The 17,130-nt window shown below is 44.6% G+C and overlaps 1 protein-coding gene across 2 annotated transcripts in view; it reads right to left on the minus strand.

Annotated features, from left to right (window-relative positions):
* Smoc1 (SPARC related modular calcium binding 1) overlaps positions 1-17,130 on the minus strand; it is a 155,509-nt gene that overhangs the window by 48,838 nt on the left and 89,541 nt on the right. For both annotated transcript variants that reach the window (XM_038337263.1, XM_038337262.1), the window contains exon 4: positions 1,120-1,219. In XM_038337263.1, the coding sequence (XP_038193191.1) occupies positions 1,120-1,219 (100 nt within the window). The remainder of the gene's footprint in view (positions 1-1,119; positions 1,220-17,130) is intronic.

Here is a 17,130-nt window from a genome sequence, read left to right on the forward strand (position 1 = left end):
CCAATTAAGGTTTCCAGTTTCTGTGTAAACCACAAATAAAGTAAACTTCCCTTTTGGCCTGTAAATTTTGATCCCTAACATACATTCTTACATACAGTCCTATTGCCTGTGCCACTTGCTTTCCTTTTTAAACAGATGGGCCAGGTTTGTTTTGTTTTGTTTTTTAAAAAAAGAGAACAAATTTTATTTTAAAAATTTAAAAATCAGGGAAAATTTACCATAGATGGGGGGCCTCTGGAACTACATTTTAGCATAATGTTTAATACTTTGCTTGTACTTAAAATTGGGAATAAGTAAATGCAAGCACCACACATAGTGGATGGGTTGAGAATGGCTGTTTTAAGGGCGACCTTAAGGGAGTTACTAATGAGGGGGAAACATGGGGCTTGTGTGGATCCATAGCCACAAACACATAAAACTGACCTAACAGCAAACTCTGTAAGCTTACAAAGTTGGGAGTGGAAACGTAATCTTTTCTATGCTATGGATTAACCCAATGGATCGTTATCAAACTTGTCTGATTATCAGAAATGCTTCATAAGAACAAAGGATGTCAGATCCATTCCAGATCTAGTACCCACTAGTCTATTCAAGGAGACACTGTGACATTTGGCATCTATAGACAACCAGCCAGACATGCGGTTCACTGTCAGGACAACCTTCTACTGCTGTGCATTACAATGTTCAAGGATGACACAGATGTGGGAGAGAAGCTAATACTCTCCTTGCCTGTGTCCATGACAGACATCACTAATCAATTGACGAAGCCTTTGGTGTTGAACTCTCACATAACTTCAAAACCAATACCAATAACGCACTTCAAGGCCTACCACAGGCAACAAAGAACAACAAAATCCTAGATGTATGTCATCTCAGATCTAAGGGGCTATAGCCAATACTTAGAAAAAGAATCCTGGACCAGAAACAAAAACTCAAAATAAATAATCATACACTGATAGACACTCTTCACTGAGCCGACTACGGAGCAAGAAGAGTGGAACCTTCTGACCTGGGCTCGTTTCCCACACCAGCCTGCTAAAGGTTTGCCTATAAGATTGAGGGCCCAACCAACAAGCCTCTCTTCACCCTTTCCATTCCTCCCACCCCTTCCTACGGTACCTGAACATACAGGAGTTTTATTCTGCACAGAAGAACCACTGATGGGCTTCCCGTCCGGGGTGACACACCAGCAGTACCCCGTGTAAGTGTGGCACTGCACCTGTTCAGAAGAGTGGACAAGGAGGAGAGTCGTGAGTCTCGGGTCACAGTCAAGCATCCGAGCGTCAGAAAATCTCCTCCCACCTCCCACTCCCATATCTGTCCCAGGACATCCCTTACAGGTGGAACAGTCAGGTGGACCCAGCATCGATGTCATGTTTGCCTTATGACCCCTGCGTGCAGCCACAGCATTTACCTGCTTCTTTCTCATGACTCCAGTTAACACCTGATAGCCTATGGGGAAAGGTCCGCTGAGGTCCTCCTTGGGATGCATTCTCCAGTTCCCATACTTTCCCCCCCAGAGCTGGCATATGCTCTGTATGCCATCCAACTGTAAAACAGCCTGAGCCGCGAACTAATCTGGTATCTGTGGCAATGTCACCATTAGGGACTGACGGGGCCCTTCTTGAACAAGTAAAGACAAACACTAAGTTTTTTTCTCATAAGTACCACAGTGACGTAAGCAACATAAGCCTGTCCAGTGAGAACACAGCTCTCCCGAGACAAGCACCGAGCCCCCTTGTGCCTGCAGGATCTTCTGCTAGAAGCCCAGCTTCTAGCACCTCGGAGTGATCTTCAAGCATGCAGGATCAGAGGGGACAGTCTGGGAACAGTTAATTAAAATGAGGCTTTCTTTCACCCTTCCAGAGTAGCCCTTGTGTCCTCCAACAGCTGTTACCTTACCCACCTTCTCCCATCGTTCCCACTGCCCTCTTCCATCTGTTTTCTCTGCAGAATTACTAACCATCTATCAAGACAGACTGCCTCACGTAAAGCTCCTCGGTGGTTCACTTTTGGGCTCAAGATAAAGATTAAACTAAGTTCTATGACACTTAAAAGTCCCTAACAATCTGTCCCTGACCATCCTTCTGGTGTCATTTTTACACCCAAAGCCCCACAAACACCCTCCACTTTGGCCACAATGAGCCCTTTGATGTTTCCCAAACACAGCCTCATTTCTCTTGGTTCTGAGCCTTTGTCGGGCCCCAGCCATTCAGTTTATCCACAACACTGGCTCAGGCCGCCTCTTCCCAATCTTTCCCTCATCCTTCTGCTCCCCTCCGTGATACTCAAAGCCAGTCTCTCTTTCTCCAAGCCCTTCTACAAATTCAGAGCCTTTCCCATAGCAAGTGAGTGAGCCCGAGCTGTTGTTGATCTGGCGGATCCATCGTGCCGCTCTAGATTAAAACCTCAACGACTGCAAAGTCATTATTTCAGAGTCCTCAGAATCTGGTACGATGCTGACATCTATCGCAGGTGACTGATGGGTTGAATGAAGGCATGGGTTCTCATATTTCCTCCATTCTCAGTCTCCCATTGACTCTAAATGCAACATCAATTTAAAAAGCCATACCACATTAAGTGTCTATCTCAAGGATAAGATGTGTGCCAATTGTAAAGATATTAAAATGGGGGGAGGGGTGCCGCCACTTGGGATCAAGGACGTGTTGGAATTGAGGCCAGGCAGTGACTGTGTACAAACTGAGTGGGGAGGGATAGTAAAAAGAGAATGCAGACAGCCTGGTTGGGAGCCAGAAGTTATCCCTAAGGCAAAAAAACAAAAACAAAAACAAAAACAAAAAAAAACTATGGAGAGTATTGTAGTCTTGTGTGGGTATCAGACACGATAAGTTCCCCTGCCCCCGCCAAGTTGTTTCAAGGCAAGTTGTTTCACCTGGAGCCTGTCCACAGGTGTCAGGGTTGCCTTCGAATGGAACACTCGCTCACATCTCTGCAGGGACGCTGCCTAGTGCACGGATCCAAGCCACATTCTGCTCCTTCTTCACCTTATAGCGCAATGACACCCGAGATGCTCACTCGCCATCAACATCCCAGGCTTGGTAGCACTACTTCCCAGTGAGATTATTGGTGGAATAGAAAGAAATCAAGACAGGCCAGGGATCGAACCCTCGTCTGGCCTGTTACAGATACACCAGTTCTTAGAGCTTCCTCTGTATAATGCGGGTAATGCCTGTCTAAGCAGGGGGCCCCTAGTGAGGTAGTCTTACACCTGGCACGTGGTGAGGGCTGGAGTGGCCACAGCTGTGATTTCGTTCTCAGTCACACCAGGAACACCTGCCAGGTGTCTCCCCACGGGCCAGACCACCTCCAGTAACCTCCACAGGTGAGGCTGGAAAGTGCCTCTGGAAACTTGGCTTCAGCTGCAGATCACATAAGCCCTTCAGGGGATGCTTCCTAGAGCTCATTCCTACCCAGAGGCAGCATTTAAATGGGACTAATGGGATCTGGCTGGCTGCTTTCTCCACGTTGGCCAATAGTCACCTCTGGGGAACTGTCCCAAGGCCTGAGATGCCAAGCTGACTCACTCCTAAGCTCTGGAAGCCCACTGCTGAGGCTCTCACGTGAGGACCGTGCACCAAGCAACATCCAAGGCTGTGCCTCAGGCCGGATGCTGTGTGTTGCAGCAGGGACAATATGGTTGAGCGTGTACAGAGTTCCGCCTAAGGTTACTAGGGCAGAATGGGACACACGAATAAAAGGCAAAGCCCAGAGCTTTGTTTCAGGGGACACCAACTGACCTCAGGGCCCAAGGGTCCACGGGCCACATTCTTACTCAGTGTACCCATTGTCTGCCTGTGTGCACATGGGCACAGCTAGCCAGTCCCCTAGCCAGGCCCACAGAACCAAACACAATCCTTTCCTTTCTCCCCCGTGTCCTCAAAGCTTTTTCTAACCACACTACAAGGAAAACACACACACACACACACACACACACACACACACACCCAAAATCTTCAGGCTGGGAGTTACTTCCAAGTTCCATAAAACTACAAGCGAATGAGGAATTGCTGCCCCATTCCTTTGAGGTCTGGGGCATAACCCAGCTGTGTTAAAAGGAGGTCGCAGGAGGGAGCAAAAGAAGACCCAGAGACTCTAGTGGGGTCTCAGATTGAGGGACTTGTTGGGGTGGCTCAGCAAAACCTCTTTGCTGAAGGAACCCTAAGGCAATTGATCACCCATGATTCAAACTGAAAGATTTTAAGTTGCCTTGGAGTGTTTTTCGATGTTTGCAGAACAGAAGCTGCGGGGGAGGGGGACCGGTCTGCAGCTATCCCATCAGTCTAAGCTCGGATAGCTATGTGTATTTTAAAAGGGGGAGATGATAGTAATAACAACCATCTCGGTTGTTGGGGAGCTGATGACGTAATATGAATACAGGACCAGTGGAACTTAGCTGTTTCAGGCTGCATGGTTACAGAGCTTGCCCTGGAAGTGCCAAACATGAAGACCAGAGTTCTGAGCCCCAGCACTGGTATCCATAGGCGGGGAGGGTAGCCCATCTGTAATCTGAGCACTCTGAAGGTAAAGTCAGGGAATCCCAGGGCAAACCAGCTAGCTAGATTAATTCTATCAGTGAACTCTGGGTTCAACTGAGAGACTCTGCCTTGATGAATAAAATGGAGAAGTGGCCAAAGAAGACTCCCAGCTTCAACATCAAATCTACACACACACACACACACACACACACACACACACACACACATATGCACACACACACACACACAAACACCACACACACGTGCACACACACATGCGCACAAGCAGGCATATGTGCCTCACACAGACATGAAAAGAAAGTATACTTAGTTGTTTATTCTAATATTTAATGTATACATGCAAACTACCCATTCATTTTAAAAGGCCAGAACTGAAGTGGTGAGAACCAAAGAGCACACTCTGACCAGTGTGTGGGGAATGAGGGGTCTGAAATCAGCAAAGTCTGAGGAAGTTTGGGCAGAGAAGGAAGTTTTTTAAATAGAAATAGTTGTTTGATGCATTCAGCCCCTCTCTTGGTAAGTCCTTGATAGGAGAATTATTTATGCACATTTTCAACTCCTTAGTAACATCTCAGGAAGTAAGAATCCTGGTCCAGAGAAACCCAGCTCCTGGCAGAGAAGCGGTCAGACATAAGTTCTATTGAACTGCAAGTTAGCTAGACACAATCAAAGCACAAAGTATACCCGGTTTAGCTCCCCTTGCAAATTTATAATTTAACTTAGTAACTAATACTCTGTCTCTTGAGAATCTCTAACTGACCAAGTCCTGACCTTTAACGAATAGGATATGCCCAAGACAAGAAGAATTGACAAGGCCAGTGGCCATTTCTAGAACCTTGTCATAGAATTGTCAAGACTCAGACTGTCATAAAATGGCTCCCAGCCCACTCTAGAGCATCCTACAGAGGCTGGAGTGTCACCTGGAGGGTCCTCCTTTGGAGACAAAGTGTACACCATCCAAAATAAGGCTACTTTCTGCTTCTGCTGCCAGGGTCCTGAAACCTGTTGGATATAACTGGTTCCTCCAGCAACTTTAAAACACTGTGCTCCTAGATAAATAAGTTCCATCTCTGACTCATGTGCTTTAATATCATTGGCAAAAAGTCTTTTTACATAAACAGGCCAGGGGTATATTGCAGTTCAACCTCCACCCAGATGAAGACAAATCTGAAATTATTTTAAGCCTGCGAATCATCAACATTAGTCCAACTCCTGACCACCCAGCGAGAGTGTGGGAGGCCAGCACTTCCAACAAAGGCAAATGAATGACCAGTGGGCAGAGAAAAGACCAGCTCACAGGGACAAGTGGGAGGACAGTGTGGAGACAAATAGAGAGGCAGATGGCAACCGACACCCCCAGGTGCCAAGCCCCAAGTGGAAAATACCACCTTCGACTTTGACACCAGCTTGTCAGTCCCTAATGGTCTCTGCATGTCCTCATTTGGACCTCAAAGTTACTCTCTTTGGAAAGCCTTTCACAGAAGAATTATTTATGTAAATTCTGTAACTACTTAGTAATAGCCCAGGAAATTAGAGTCCTGATATCCCAGTCTTCATAACATTTCAGAAACCAAGAAACAGGAAAAAAACCCTCAGAGTCCACAAATCTAACCCAAATATTTTACAAGTGAGGATTCAGAGAGGCCCAAAGATAAGGATGTGTGGCTCTCATCCCTACTCCAGTCTAGGGGGAGAAGGAGAAAGGAGGTGTTTATAGATGCTGAGGTCTCGGGACTTGAGTCTTTTTTTGCTTTTTTCTTTGCCAGGGAGGCAGATGGGGGAAATGATTCTCATGGAGAGGATACCTGGATAGGAGCATTCCCTCCAGGATGGATCAGAGGGATTTTATGGAGGTTGGGTAATACCTTGGGACTTCCATGATGGCTTAGTTAGGGTTATTATTGCTGTGGTGGAACACTATGATCAACAGCAACTTGGGGGAAGAGAGAATTTATTTGGCTTACATATCCCAAGCCACAGTCCATGAGGGAAGCCAAGGTGGGACTCAAACTGGGTAGGAACATGGAGGCAGGAGCTGATGCAGTGACCATGGAGAAATGCTGCTTACTAGCTTGCTCTCATGGCTTGCTTAGGCAGCTTTCTTTTAGAAGCCAGGACCACATAGTACCTACAACCCCTATTAATCACTAATTGAGAAAATACCTACGGCCCATCCTTACAGAAATATTTTCTCACTTGAGGCTCCTTCCTCTCAGATAGCTATATCTTGTGTTAAGTTGGCATAAAACTAGCCAGCACACATGCCCACTGGCCACCAACTCTTTCTTTGGAAGCTTCTTGGGAGAGTGGGACCTCACCTTCCAGAGAAGCCTTTGCTGTTGGTCTCTCTGCCTTGATTCCTAACACACACCCACATCTCTGGGAACCTACTCCTTCTGGAGCATGCCCACTCCAGCGGTGACAGGAGACCGCCGCCAGTGCCTTTCCTTCTGCCTTGCGCGTACGATGAACATGGTTACTATGGAATGTGAATAGGAATTGCCAGAGACAAAGGTGTTCTCTGGTCAAGTATTTTTTGAAATATTGAGGAAAAATGGGTCAGGAGACTTTGCCACTGTACAATTTCTCCTAGTCTTAACTTGGTTGATACTTCATCTGTACAAGGAAGTTTTGTAGCAATTCCTAATCTTCTTAAAGCAGGGGCTTCCCCTCTGATCTTTGTGTTAGAAGCCTTTGATGGTATCAGTGTTCTGATGGATTTTTAGTGGCCAGAGCAGTGTAAATGAACCATGGATCTTGGCTTCAAGTCTTTATTTTGCCCAAATCCTACTTTCTTACACTCTGGATATTAAGTTATCATTAGATTCTCTATTTAGAATACTTTGCCTCCAACAAGCTCCCTCCCCCCAAAAGGTTTTCTCAAATTGTATCTCTTAAAATCCACCTTGAATTGCCTCACGCCTTCAAGGACAAGTTACTGGGATCTCTTCCCACACACCAGACCTCGCTCCCAACCCCCTCCCAACTATCTCCTGTCCCTCCTTTGGAAAACAAGGACTATGTGTAAAGAGATGGGCTGGACACATCATCTTGAACTTGTGATGATGCGATTACTCTGGTGGGTACAGGCATCTTCTACAAGAAAAGCGTTGAACTGAACGCAGAAAGTATACAGACATTTCCCAACTCACTTTTGACAGTGGAAATATGACCGCTTTTCCTTTTAATCTGCTTGTTGGTCCAAATTGCTTAGCACTTTACTCTTGGAGTTCCAGCTATCAAACAAGGCACCATCCAGTAGGTTACCAAGAAGACAAAGGCCTCCCAGCAGCAGGGCCTATAAAGCACCTAGCACTGCGTCAGTGTTGGGATGTGCTTGGCCCATGGCAATTTTGTCCTTTTCCCTTCCCTTTGACGGAAAAGATGTAGACTACAGCCTCAAAGAGCAGCTATTCCTTGGCGGTAGACATTGTCTCTGACTCTGTGCCAAGTCTAGGGAGGATTATCTGTTGGGGAACGAGGAATTTCCCTTTTAGAGTATTTACCTCATCCACCAGAATTTAAGAGAAGAAGCACGGAGTGTGATTTCAAATCCTTCCAAATATGGGAGTCATTGTTGACCCCATTTTTAGTGAGTTATGATATGTCAAGGCTGCCCACAGGACATTAGTTAGAACAAGACAATGCCACTCGCCCCCAAGTTTCTAAGAATAGCTGAAATCCTGGATCTAGTTTGTGTGTGTGTGTGGTGGGGGGGGGGGTTGTCAGAAGGGCCATGCAGATGGAACTCAGAAGAAAAAGACGTGAGGAAAGAGACACAACCCTACAGCATGGAAGTGGGTGGTGGAGTTAAGGGCTTTGTCCAGAGCAAACAGGAATATTTGTTGGCTAATGTCACAAGACATAATGGTACCCATCTTCAAATCTACCTGTGGAAGTGAGATTTCTTTGGATTCTGTGACTCCCATAGACAGAAATGGAGCCATGTGCTGGAAATCACAAACAGAGAGCTCCCAAGTCAGTACAAAGGGCTTGCCTGTGAAGGACACTCCACTTGAGGGCAGCTCAGCACGCATTATGAATTTTGTCATTGAGGTAATAAAAGTTCCTGCAGCAGATGACAATCAAGCAGAAGGTGGATGCTGCTTGATGTATATCAACGAAATGGAGCCATGAGTAGGGGGTGATGGGACAGAACAAAGACAACACGGACACCTCTGCGGTCCCCTTTATCTGAACAGATCTAGGATTCTACAAACTCTTGCGGCTTGGAAAAGGTGTGGATTTATAACCAACACTCGGTTGGAACTGTCGAGACTGCTCTTGCTGGTCCACAGTGAAGAATCTTCCTAGGGGCATTTTCCAGAAAGTTTGAACACATCTTTCCTACACCCACGTAAAAAACATCTAAAACAGCACACTGGGAGTTCAGGGACCCGAAAAACTTCACTCTTTCCAGTCTTGCTGCTCTGCTCAGTGCCAAGAACGGTGCAGTTTGTAAACGGCCAATATATACCTTTTACTCATTGAAATTCTGTTGCATCTAGCAGGGAACTATCAAAAAATGTTGTGCATTTCCAAAATAACCAAGAAGAAAACCTCTCATGTGTAGGGCTTTGTTCCGGTCAGAACTGACCCATCTGGCGGGTGATAGGCCAAAGGTGAGCTGCAAAAGCAAGAGCCCCTTCAGTATTCTCATGGCTGACTCGACTTTCAACCAAACTTTCCTGCTGGTTTTCTGATCTTTCTCTCCTTTAACACAGAAAAATTCCAGTCCCTTCCTAGCACATCATGTGAACTCACAGTAAAGCCCCAATAGCCCTAAATATATGTAAGTGTGTGAGAGATAATGGCTTTACCTAGAACTTTCTTGACTAGGTCCTGACTAAGGGCCTGATCTGTGTGTATCTAGCCACCTCACTGAATGTTAGCCACTACCTCATAAAATCCTAAGAACTGAAGTCTAACTCCTCTGAGGTCATCAGTTTAACCCCATTTCTCAGCCCCTGAGGGTAAGTAGCTTCATATCCCTATGGGATGTTCATGGGGTCTCTGTCTGCCAATGTCCCCAAATGAGAAATTAAGACTTTTTGAGCCTGTCTCTCCATCTATGCATTTCTCTACCTGCAAAAATCTCTCCCCTATTTTGAGTCAGAATATTCATATATATGAATATAAGTACATATACATTAGATAGACAGACAGACAGACAGATGATAGATAGATAGATAGATAGATAGATAGATAGATAGATAGATAGATAGATATCTCACCTCTGGGTTACCTCTGGGGCTATACCAAAAGTTATTATCAATTATAGACAAAGATGTAACAACGTCTGTCATACATCCCTTTGCCCATCTTTTTTTCACTTATTCCTGGTTCTTCTCACCTCCGCACTAAACATCTCTGATTTCACCGATGAGTATCATTCACGTGACATGATTTTGTGGCTCCCCCCCTCCCAGTAGTGCTCCCCAGTGTGCCCTAGTTTGGCAGCATTGTGGAGATAGTGAGGAGCTGAGCTCGAATCAGGTCACTTTGGTTGGAATACGGACTCTACCACTTGCAGGTCGTATGACCCTAAGCAAACTACATGGTTTCTGTGAGTGTCAGGTTCCACGTCTCTAAGACAGGACTGTAAGAGTATTGGCCTCATGGGTTGTAGTGAGGATGGAATAAGTCACCATGCTAGGCATTTAACACGGTCCGGCACAGTATAAATGCACAGTATATATGAGTAAGAAAATTGTACGGTGATGGTCTCTGCTGTCTGAAAAAGAAATAAAAGTAGAGAGTGACTAAGGACCTAAGGACCTCAGTCACACACAGATCCTCTGCACCCCTACAAGCACTGCAAAGTCTAAAGAAGTAGGTAGCTTCCATCTTCCTTTTGCTCCCAATTCCAGCCTCCCACAGAAGAGCAGCTGAAGATACCTCCCAGGGCAGCCTGCTGTTCCTTTCGCAGTAGACAAGTGATAGAAGAGAACTCCCCAATAACTCTGGGGAGCTGTGACGCCAGACAGAGAGCTCCCAGACCCTGTCTGCTTGCCAATCTGAAGAGGCTGCATCACAGATACTTAGTGGGTGAGCAGCCAGGTCTGATGAAGAGAACAGGGCAGAGGCTGGAACAGGCAGGTCCCACAGAACAAAGTGGACACAGTTCCCCCAAGCACAACGCACGCCCCACCTCCTTGGGCTCTCTGCACAACCCTGCTCTGACAGGCGACCAGGAATGCCAGCTCTCCACTGAAAAGATGAAGGATGTGGAGGATTGGGCTAACCCTTGCTACACAAGAACAGGTCAGACACTGCTCCTGTCACCACTTACAAATGTTAACGTACTGTGCTTCTAAGTATGAAACTTAGATAGCTTACAAGTTATGTGCTACCTAGAGTTCACGCACAAAGATGAGAGACTGACTTCAGAAAGCTGGCTGCTGCCTGCTTCTCACCAAAGCCTCAAATTTGGCATCTTCCCAGCTCTCCATGTACTAATGACCTTAGTGAGCAATGCAAATGCCAGGGTAGAGAGAGGAGCCACCACAAGCCTCATGCTCCACTTGAACAGGCAGCAACATGTCTGTCTTAGTTAGTTTCTATTGCTGTGATGAAATGCCAGGACCAAAATCAACTTGGAACTCTCAGGTCCTATTCCATCACTGGGGAAAGTCAGGGTAGAAACTCGGGGCAGCAAGCTGGAGTCAGGGACTATAGCAGATGGTATAGAGAAGTAGTGTTTACTGGAGTGCATCCATGGCTTGCTCAGCCTTCTTTCTTATAGCACCCAGAACTACCAGCTCAGGGGTTGCACAGCCTCATAGAGAGCTGGGCCCTACCACATCAACCATCAGTCAAGAAAATAAACCACAGACTTGTCCACAGACTAATATGTAGGGACATATTCTCATTGACATCCCTCTTCCCAAATGACACTAGCTTGTGTCAGGTTGACAAACTAATCAGAACAATGTCCCTCAAAGGCACCAAGCCTTGCTGTAACCAAAACACTTGCTAATTTAAATAGAACTCTCTTCTCTGCTAGTAGATTCAAAGAAGAAAGAATTAGCTTAATAATACTGAGATCTCTTAAAGATGCGTGGTCAAGTTTGGTGTCTCCTGCCCTAATTTGCCTCCCCGCCCCCAAGATGCTTCTCTTCCCTTGGAAATACTAACCCAAGAATACTGGTATTGATGTAGGATCTTGACCACAGCACAGGCTACAAGTTTCAGAGCATCCACATCCTAGATGCCCAAGCCTGGGGCGAAGAGCTGGCATCCACCCTACACATCCCACTCTCACTTGCAAGGGAAGAGGGGAGTGTTTCAAAGGTCACTACAGCTGAACAACACCAAACACGAAGACCAGTGAAACAAGCCAGAAAGGAGGCCTCGCATTTATGGCCAACTGGTCTTTGATGAGGACGGAGAGATAACTGAAGGGAGGATAGCAGTCTTTTCATGATGCAATCCTGAGGTTACTGAACACACATATGCAGAACAATGAAGCTGGGTCTCGACTCCCCCACACTAACTAACTTAAAAGAGATCAGAGGCCTAAATGTAGGAGCCAAAGTCATAAAACTTGCATAAAATGGAAGGGTAAACCTTTGTTACCTTGGATTAGGTCATGGTTTCAAAGCTACGACAACACAAGCATAAGCAAAAGAGGAACGATGGAACGGGGTGGGGGAGGGGAGGAGTTGGTTGATTAATCTTAAGTTGTATACATAGGCTTCATAAATAACCCTTACAACTCAATATTAAAAAGACAACTGGCCTGAGAAATGGGGAAAGGAACTGAGCACACATCATATATAACTGAAGAGACTCAGCACTAGTTACTTGGGGAAAATCAAGAGCATAACAAGATACCAAGTCATAGGAAACAGCAACGGTACCAAGTATAGGCAGAGAAGTGAACGTCTTCAGGTGTTGTTGGGGGGCGTGAAATGGTGTGACCACCAGAGTAAACACCCTGGTGATTCCTCAACAGCAGGAAAAGGAAGAAGTGAATGACCCAGCAATTCTATTTTTAGGTATGTACTAGGATGACTAAAAGCACATGTCACATAAACAGGCGTGCCAATGTACACAATAGTGTTATTCATAACCTCCCCACAGTCAAAACTACCCAAATGTACTGATGAATGAACAAAGAAAATGGGGAACCAGATAATAAAAGAACATGGATGGACCCTAAAACAATGTGCTGATTAAAAGAAACCATTAACAAAGAACCACACATTATATGAATGTCCGGAACATGCAAACCCTAACAATCTAAGGTAGATTAGTGGCTGTCGGGGATTGAGGAGAGGGCTCTTGCAGGGCGTGGCTGTTAAAGGGCTGGGATTTCTTCTTGGGTGATGAGGATGTTCTGGTAATAGATGGTGGCAATGGTTGTGCAGCCCGGTGACTGCACTAAAAATCACTCCGCTGTGTGTTTTAAAGAGATACGTTTTACATTGTGCAAATTGCATCTTAATAAGCTTTTTTAGAACAATAGGAAGTCAAGACTACAGATCTCTTCGCCAACCTCTAGACCAGCTCAACTCTCTTAAATTACAACTCATCAATTTGGGAGCTAAAGTGGGGGAACAACTAGCATCTGTTTAGTAGTGACTATGATATACATATGTATACATTATTCATGTGTAATATTGGGTTTCTTGAAACAAAAGCAAAGCAACAACAACCACAGAAAACACATTTAAAACAAGCCTTATCCGTAAATGTTCAAACTATAACCATTGCAATTTTCTCACTGAACATTTAACCAAAAAGAAAAGCAACAACTTGCCTAATACTAGACCCACTTAGCATTCGAATGTTTAACAGTGGGAGAGAAGGAAGGGAGGGTCAGACAGACAGACATACAGAGACAGAGACAGACAGAGAAAGTTAGCATTCTACCTGGCCATAAGGCTCAGATCTAATGCAGAGCGCCACCCACTTTTAAGAACTGGGTGTTGTCTGGGGCACCCAAGGATCCGCCTGTGGCTGGAGAGGCTCTCAAAGAGCGAGTTTACAGACACACTCTGTTCTCGTCACTCGGTTATGGCCTTGCTACATATGGTCTCACCCCAGCAAGACAAAAGACCGTTGCCTCCAGACTCTGAGGACTTGTAAACACACCTGAGATTGGGTAAATCAGGGCTGGGCACATGCCTCGGTCATTGAGATCACTTGTTCTTTCCAATAGCCCTGAGGTGGTTCCCAGCACCCAAATCCCAAATGACTGCTTTTATCCAGCCATAACCCGGGTCCCAAAGAATCCAACACTCTCTCTGACCTTCAAGGGAACTGGGCATGTGTATGATGCACACACATATATGTAAACAAAACATCCATACACGTCTTTTAAAAAGTAAGATTAGACAAGTCCTGTCCACAGGGAGACAAATCACTCCAGACTGTCAGTGTTTAATCAACCCAGGTAAATAAAGGCTCACAGTGCATGGGATGGACTGATACCTCCACTAGACTCTAAGAGTCTGGAAGATGAGAGGCCACAAGGAAAAGCAAATTGCTCCCGGAACGAACTGGTCCTGCAACAGGTCTCTAGGAGGAATGTTCTGTACCGTGGGAGTGGCTGAGAGTGCTAACTAGGAGGATCTCTAGGTCCTCAAGTGTCGCATCCTCTGGCGTTGAAGAAATCACAAGGGAACCTGCTCTATTCACCAAAGAGTCAACGATTTTCCCTTTGTGTTTCCAACTTCAGAATAAAGTAATCGTGGGCTGTAGAGAAGGCTCAGGGGTTAAGAGCACTGACTGCTCTTCCAGAGGACCTGGATTCAGTTCCCAGCACCCACATGGCAGTTCATAACTGTCTGTAACTCCAGTTCCAGGGCAAAACACCAATGTGCATAAATAAAAATTTAAAAATGGAAAAAAATAAAGCAATCGCCAATAAGAAATTATAACTCCTGAGACCTCTGATTTCAGAAAAAGTCAATATATGTACTCACGTAGCTTATATATGCACTGCTGGGAAGAGCAGTAGTTAGAATGAGTGGAAAATGGGGAAAGTCATCTCCGGAATTTATCAACAAAAATTGTTCCTGGAACAGGGAGTTCAAAGGTGAGAAATACAACACGCCATTTCACTTAGAAGCGGCATAATGCAAGGTTTTCATGTTTAATGATATTAAAAATATAATCAATGCAAAAATTTAAATACCTTTCCACTGTACCTGACAATTGTCACACAACTGTCACACCCCTGCTGAATATTACAGAAAGCAATTTGGAATGCTCGTGCTAAATGGCTTAAAGAGCAAACGTTCTGGACTGGGGGAGGGTGTGTCTCAGCTGGTGGAGTCTTTGCCTAGCGTACATACGACCTGGGTTTGATTCCCCAGAACCCCATAAAATGGGTGTGATGGCAAATGCCTGTAGTCCCAGCACACCACTCCTGATGTGGAGGCAAGAGGTTCAGAAGTTCAAGATCATCTATTCAGTATCATTCTCAGGTATATTGCCAGTTCCAGGCCCACTACAGAAGATCCTGACTCAAAAACAAACAAACAACACACACACACACACACACACACACAGACACACACACACACACACACACTACCAGAAGGAATTTTCCCTTCCTGATACAACAGAACTGCACAAAACACACAGGCTACAAAGGCCAACTGCTCCCACTCACTCACCCACACACAGCACAGGGAAGAGTCCCTTTCAAGTCCTTACGCTGAGCCGACCTGCTCAGTAAATCCTCTAATTTTTTTTATTCTCTGTAATTTAATCTCCACTTGTGCATAAGTGTCTCATGATGCCTTTGCTTCTGTCTGTTAGGTGTTCAGTCGGGTTTAGGACTGCTGAGTCTGTTTCTCTGCCCGAGCTACCTCAAGGCATTCCTTACCATATACTCCTTCCTATTTCTCATACTTCCCTCTACTCCTTCCTATTTCTCATACTTCCCTCTACTCCTTCATATTTCTCATACTTCCCTCTACTCCTTCATATTTCTCATACCCCCCTCTTTTCTCTGCATTTCATCCTCTTTTGGGGGCGCTTTACGTCTACCTCATTTTACTTCTTAATTATAACCTCCCATAGCTCTAGCAAACTCTAAAATGAAGACCCTAAAAGTACCCCAACTTTCTCCTCCTAGCTACTTTTCCCATCTTATTCTTTTCAAAGTTAATCTATAACACTTAATCCCTATTCTCACTCATTTTACTTCCATCCCAATCATAATCTTATTAACTAAAATCTGAGACTACTCCGTGCTTGGTTGTTTATCCTCCACCAGGATAAACAAACGTTGACTACCGCAACATTTGCAGATTGGTATATTCAGCTACGATGGCTGCTCTTAGTTACTATTCTATCCAGGGAACAACAAGGAGTTCACAGCAGGCACCCAGAGCTCCTGAACTCAGGAAATTATTTTCTGAGCTACATTATCAATTCCACCAAGTCCAAATCCCAATTGAACATCACAAATACTTCAACTGAAAGAATATAACTGATTTAAAAAGTAAAGAAAAATATCAAGCAATGAAATATCCCCAGATATGTAAATCCCAACACAATAACATAAGAAACACAAAACACTAAAAAAAAAGTAGAACTCTTCTGAAAATTACTAACCCTATAGTGATCGCATATAAGAAGAGTGAAGTAAATGAAATCCTAGACAGAGAACTCAAAATAAGGAGTATCAGTAAAGAAATCAAAAGGGGGAATAAGTTCCTAATCAAGAATACAAGCAAACAGCTGAATAAAACAATGAAGGCCATGTAAGACCTGAAGAGGAATTCAACCAAAGAAACACTGAAGGGAAAACTATCTGTAGCACCAAAAGCAAAAATGTCATGGGCAGCCTCAGCAACAGATGGATCAAGACAAAGATAGAATACCTGATCTGAAGACAAGATGGAAGACTGGGACAATCAGACAACAAGAAAGAGAAAATACTGAGAAGATACCCATGGGAAAGACTCTGAAATATCAGGTCCATGAGCGATAAGCAGAGAAGAGGGGAAAATCTCATTCTAAAGGCATAGAACACATTTTAAAAAAAAAAAGAATCACAGCAAAATTTCCCACAGTGAGGAAAGAGATGTCCATCCAGTTGTGGAAGGCATTTAGGACGCCAAAGAGGCAAGACCAGGAAAGAACCTCTCCTCGTTATATTATAATAAAAACACTAAATATACAGAAAAAAGAAAGCCGCAAGAAAGAAGCACCAAGCAACACAGAAAGGAGGCCCCTTGTAATAGCTCCAGATGACTCAGCTACAACTGTAAGGATGGAGGGCTTGGAGTGATGCATTTCAAGTTCTGAGAGACAACAGCCAACCCAGCCTATTATGCCCAGCAAAGCTATCTGTCATAAGAGAGGAAATATTAAACAGATTAAAGGAATTAATGGCACTCGGCTAGCACTACATAAGATACTTGACTCAGAGTGAAGAAAAACACAGGCCTATTCATGAGGCCACAGGAAAGAATAAGCCATATTAGAATAACAGCTAAGCAAGGGATAAAGAGAGAAAAAAATCAAATACTACAAAATCAAGAAAATGACAAAAAATCAATGCACACTGTTAAATAATAATACTAAATATTAACAGTCTGAATCTACAATCAAAAGACACAGACCAGTAGATGGGGTTAAAAAAAAACAA

Source organism: Arvicola amphibius, chromosome 7, assembly GCF_903992535.2.
Source record: "Arvicola amphibius chromosome 7, mArvAmp1.2, whole genome shotgun sequence".
Classification (NCBI taxonomy): Eukaryota; Metazoa; Chordata; class Mammalia; order Rodentia; family Cricetidae; genus Arvicola; species Arvicola amphibius.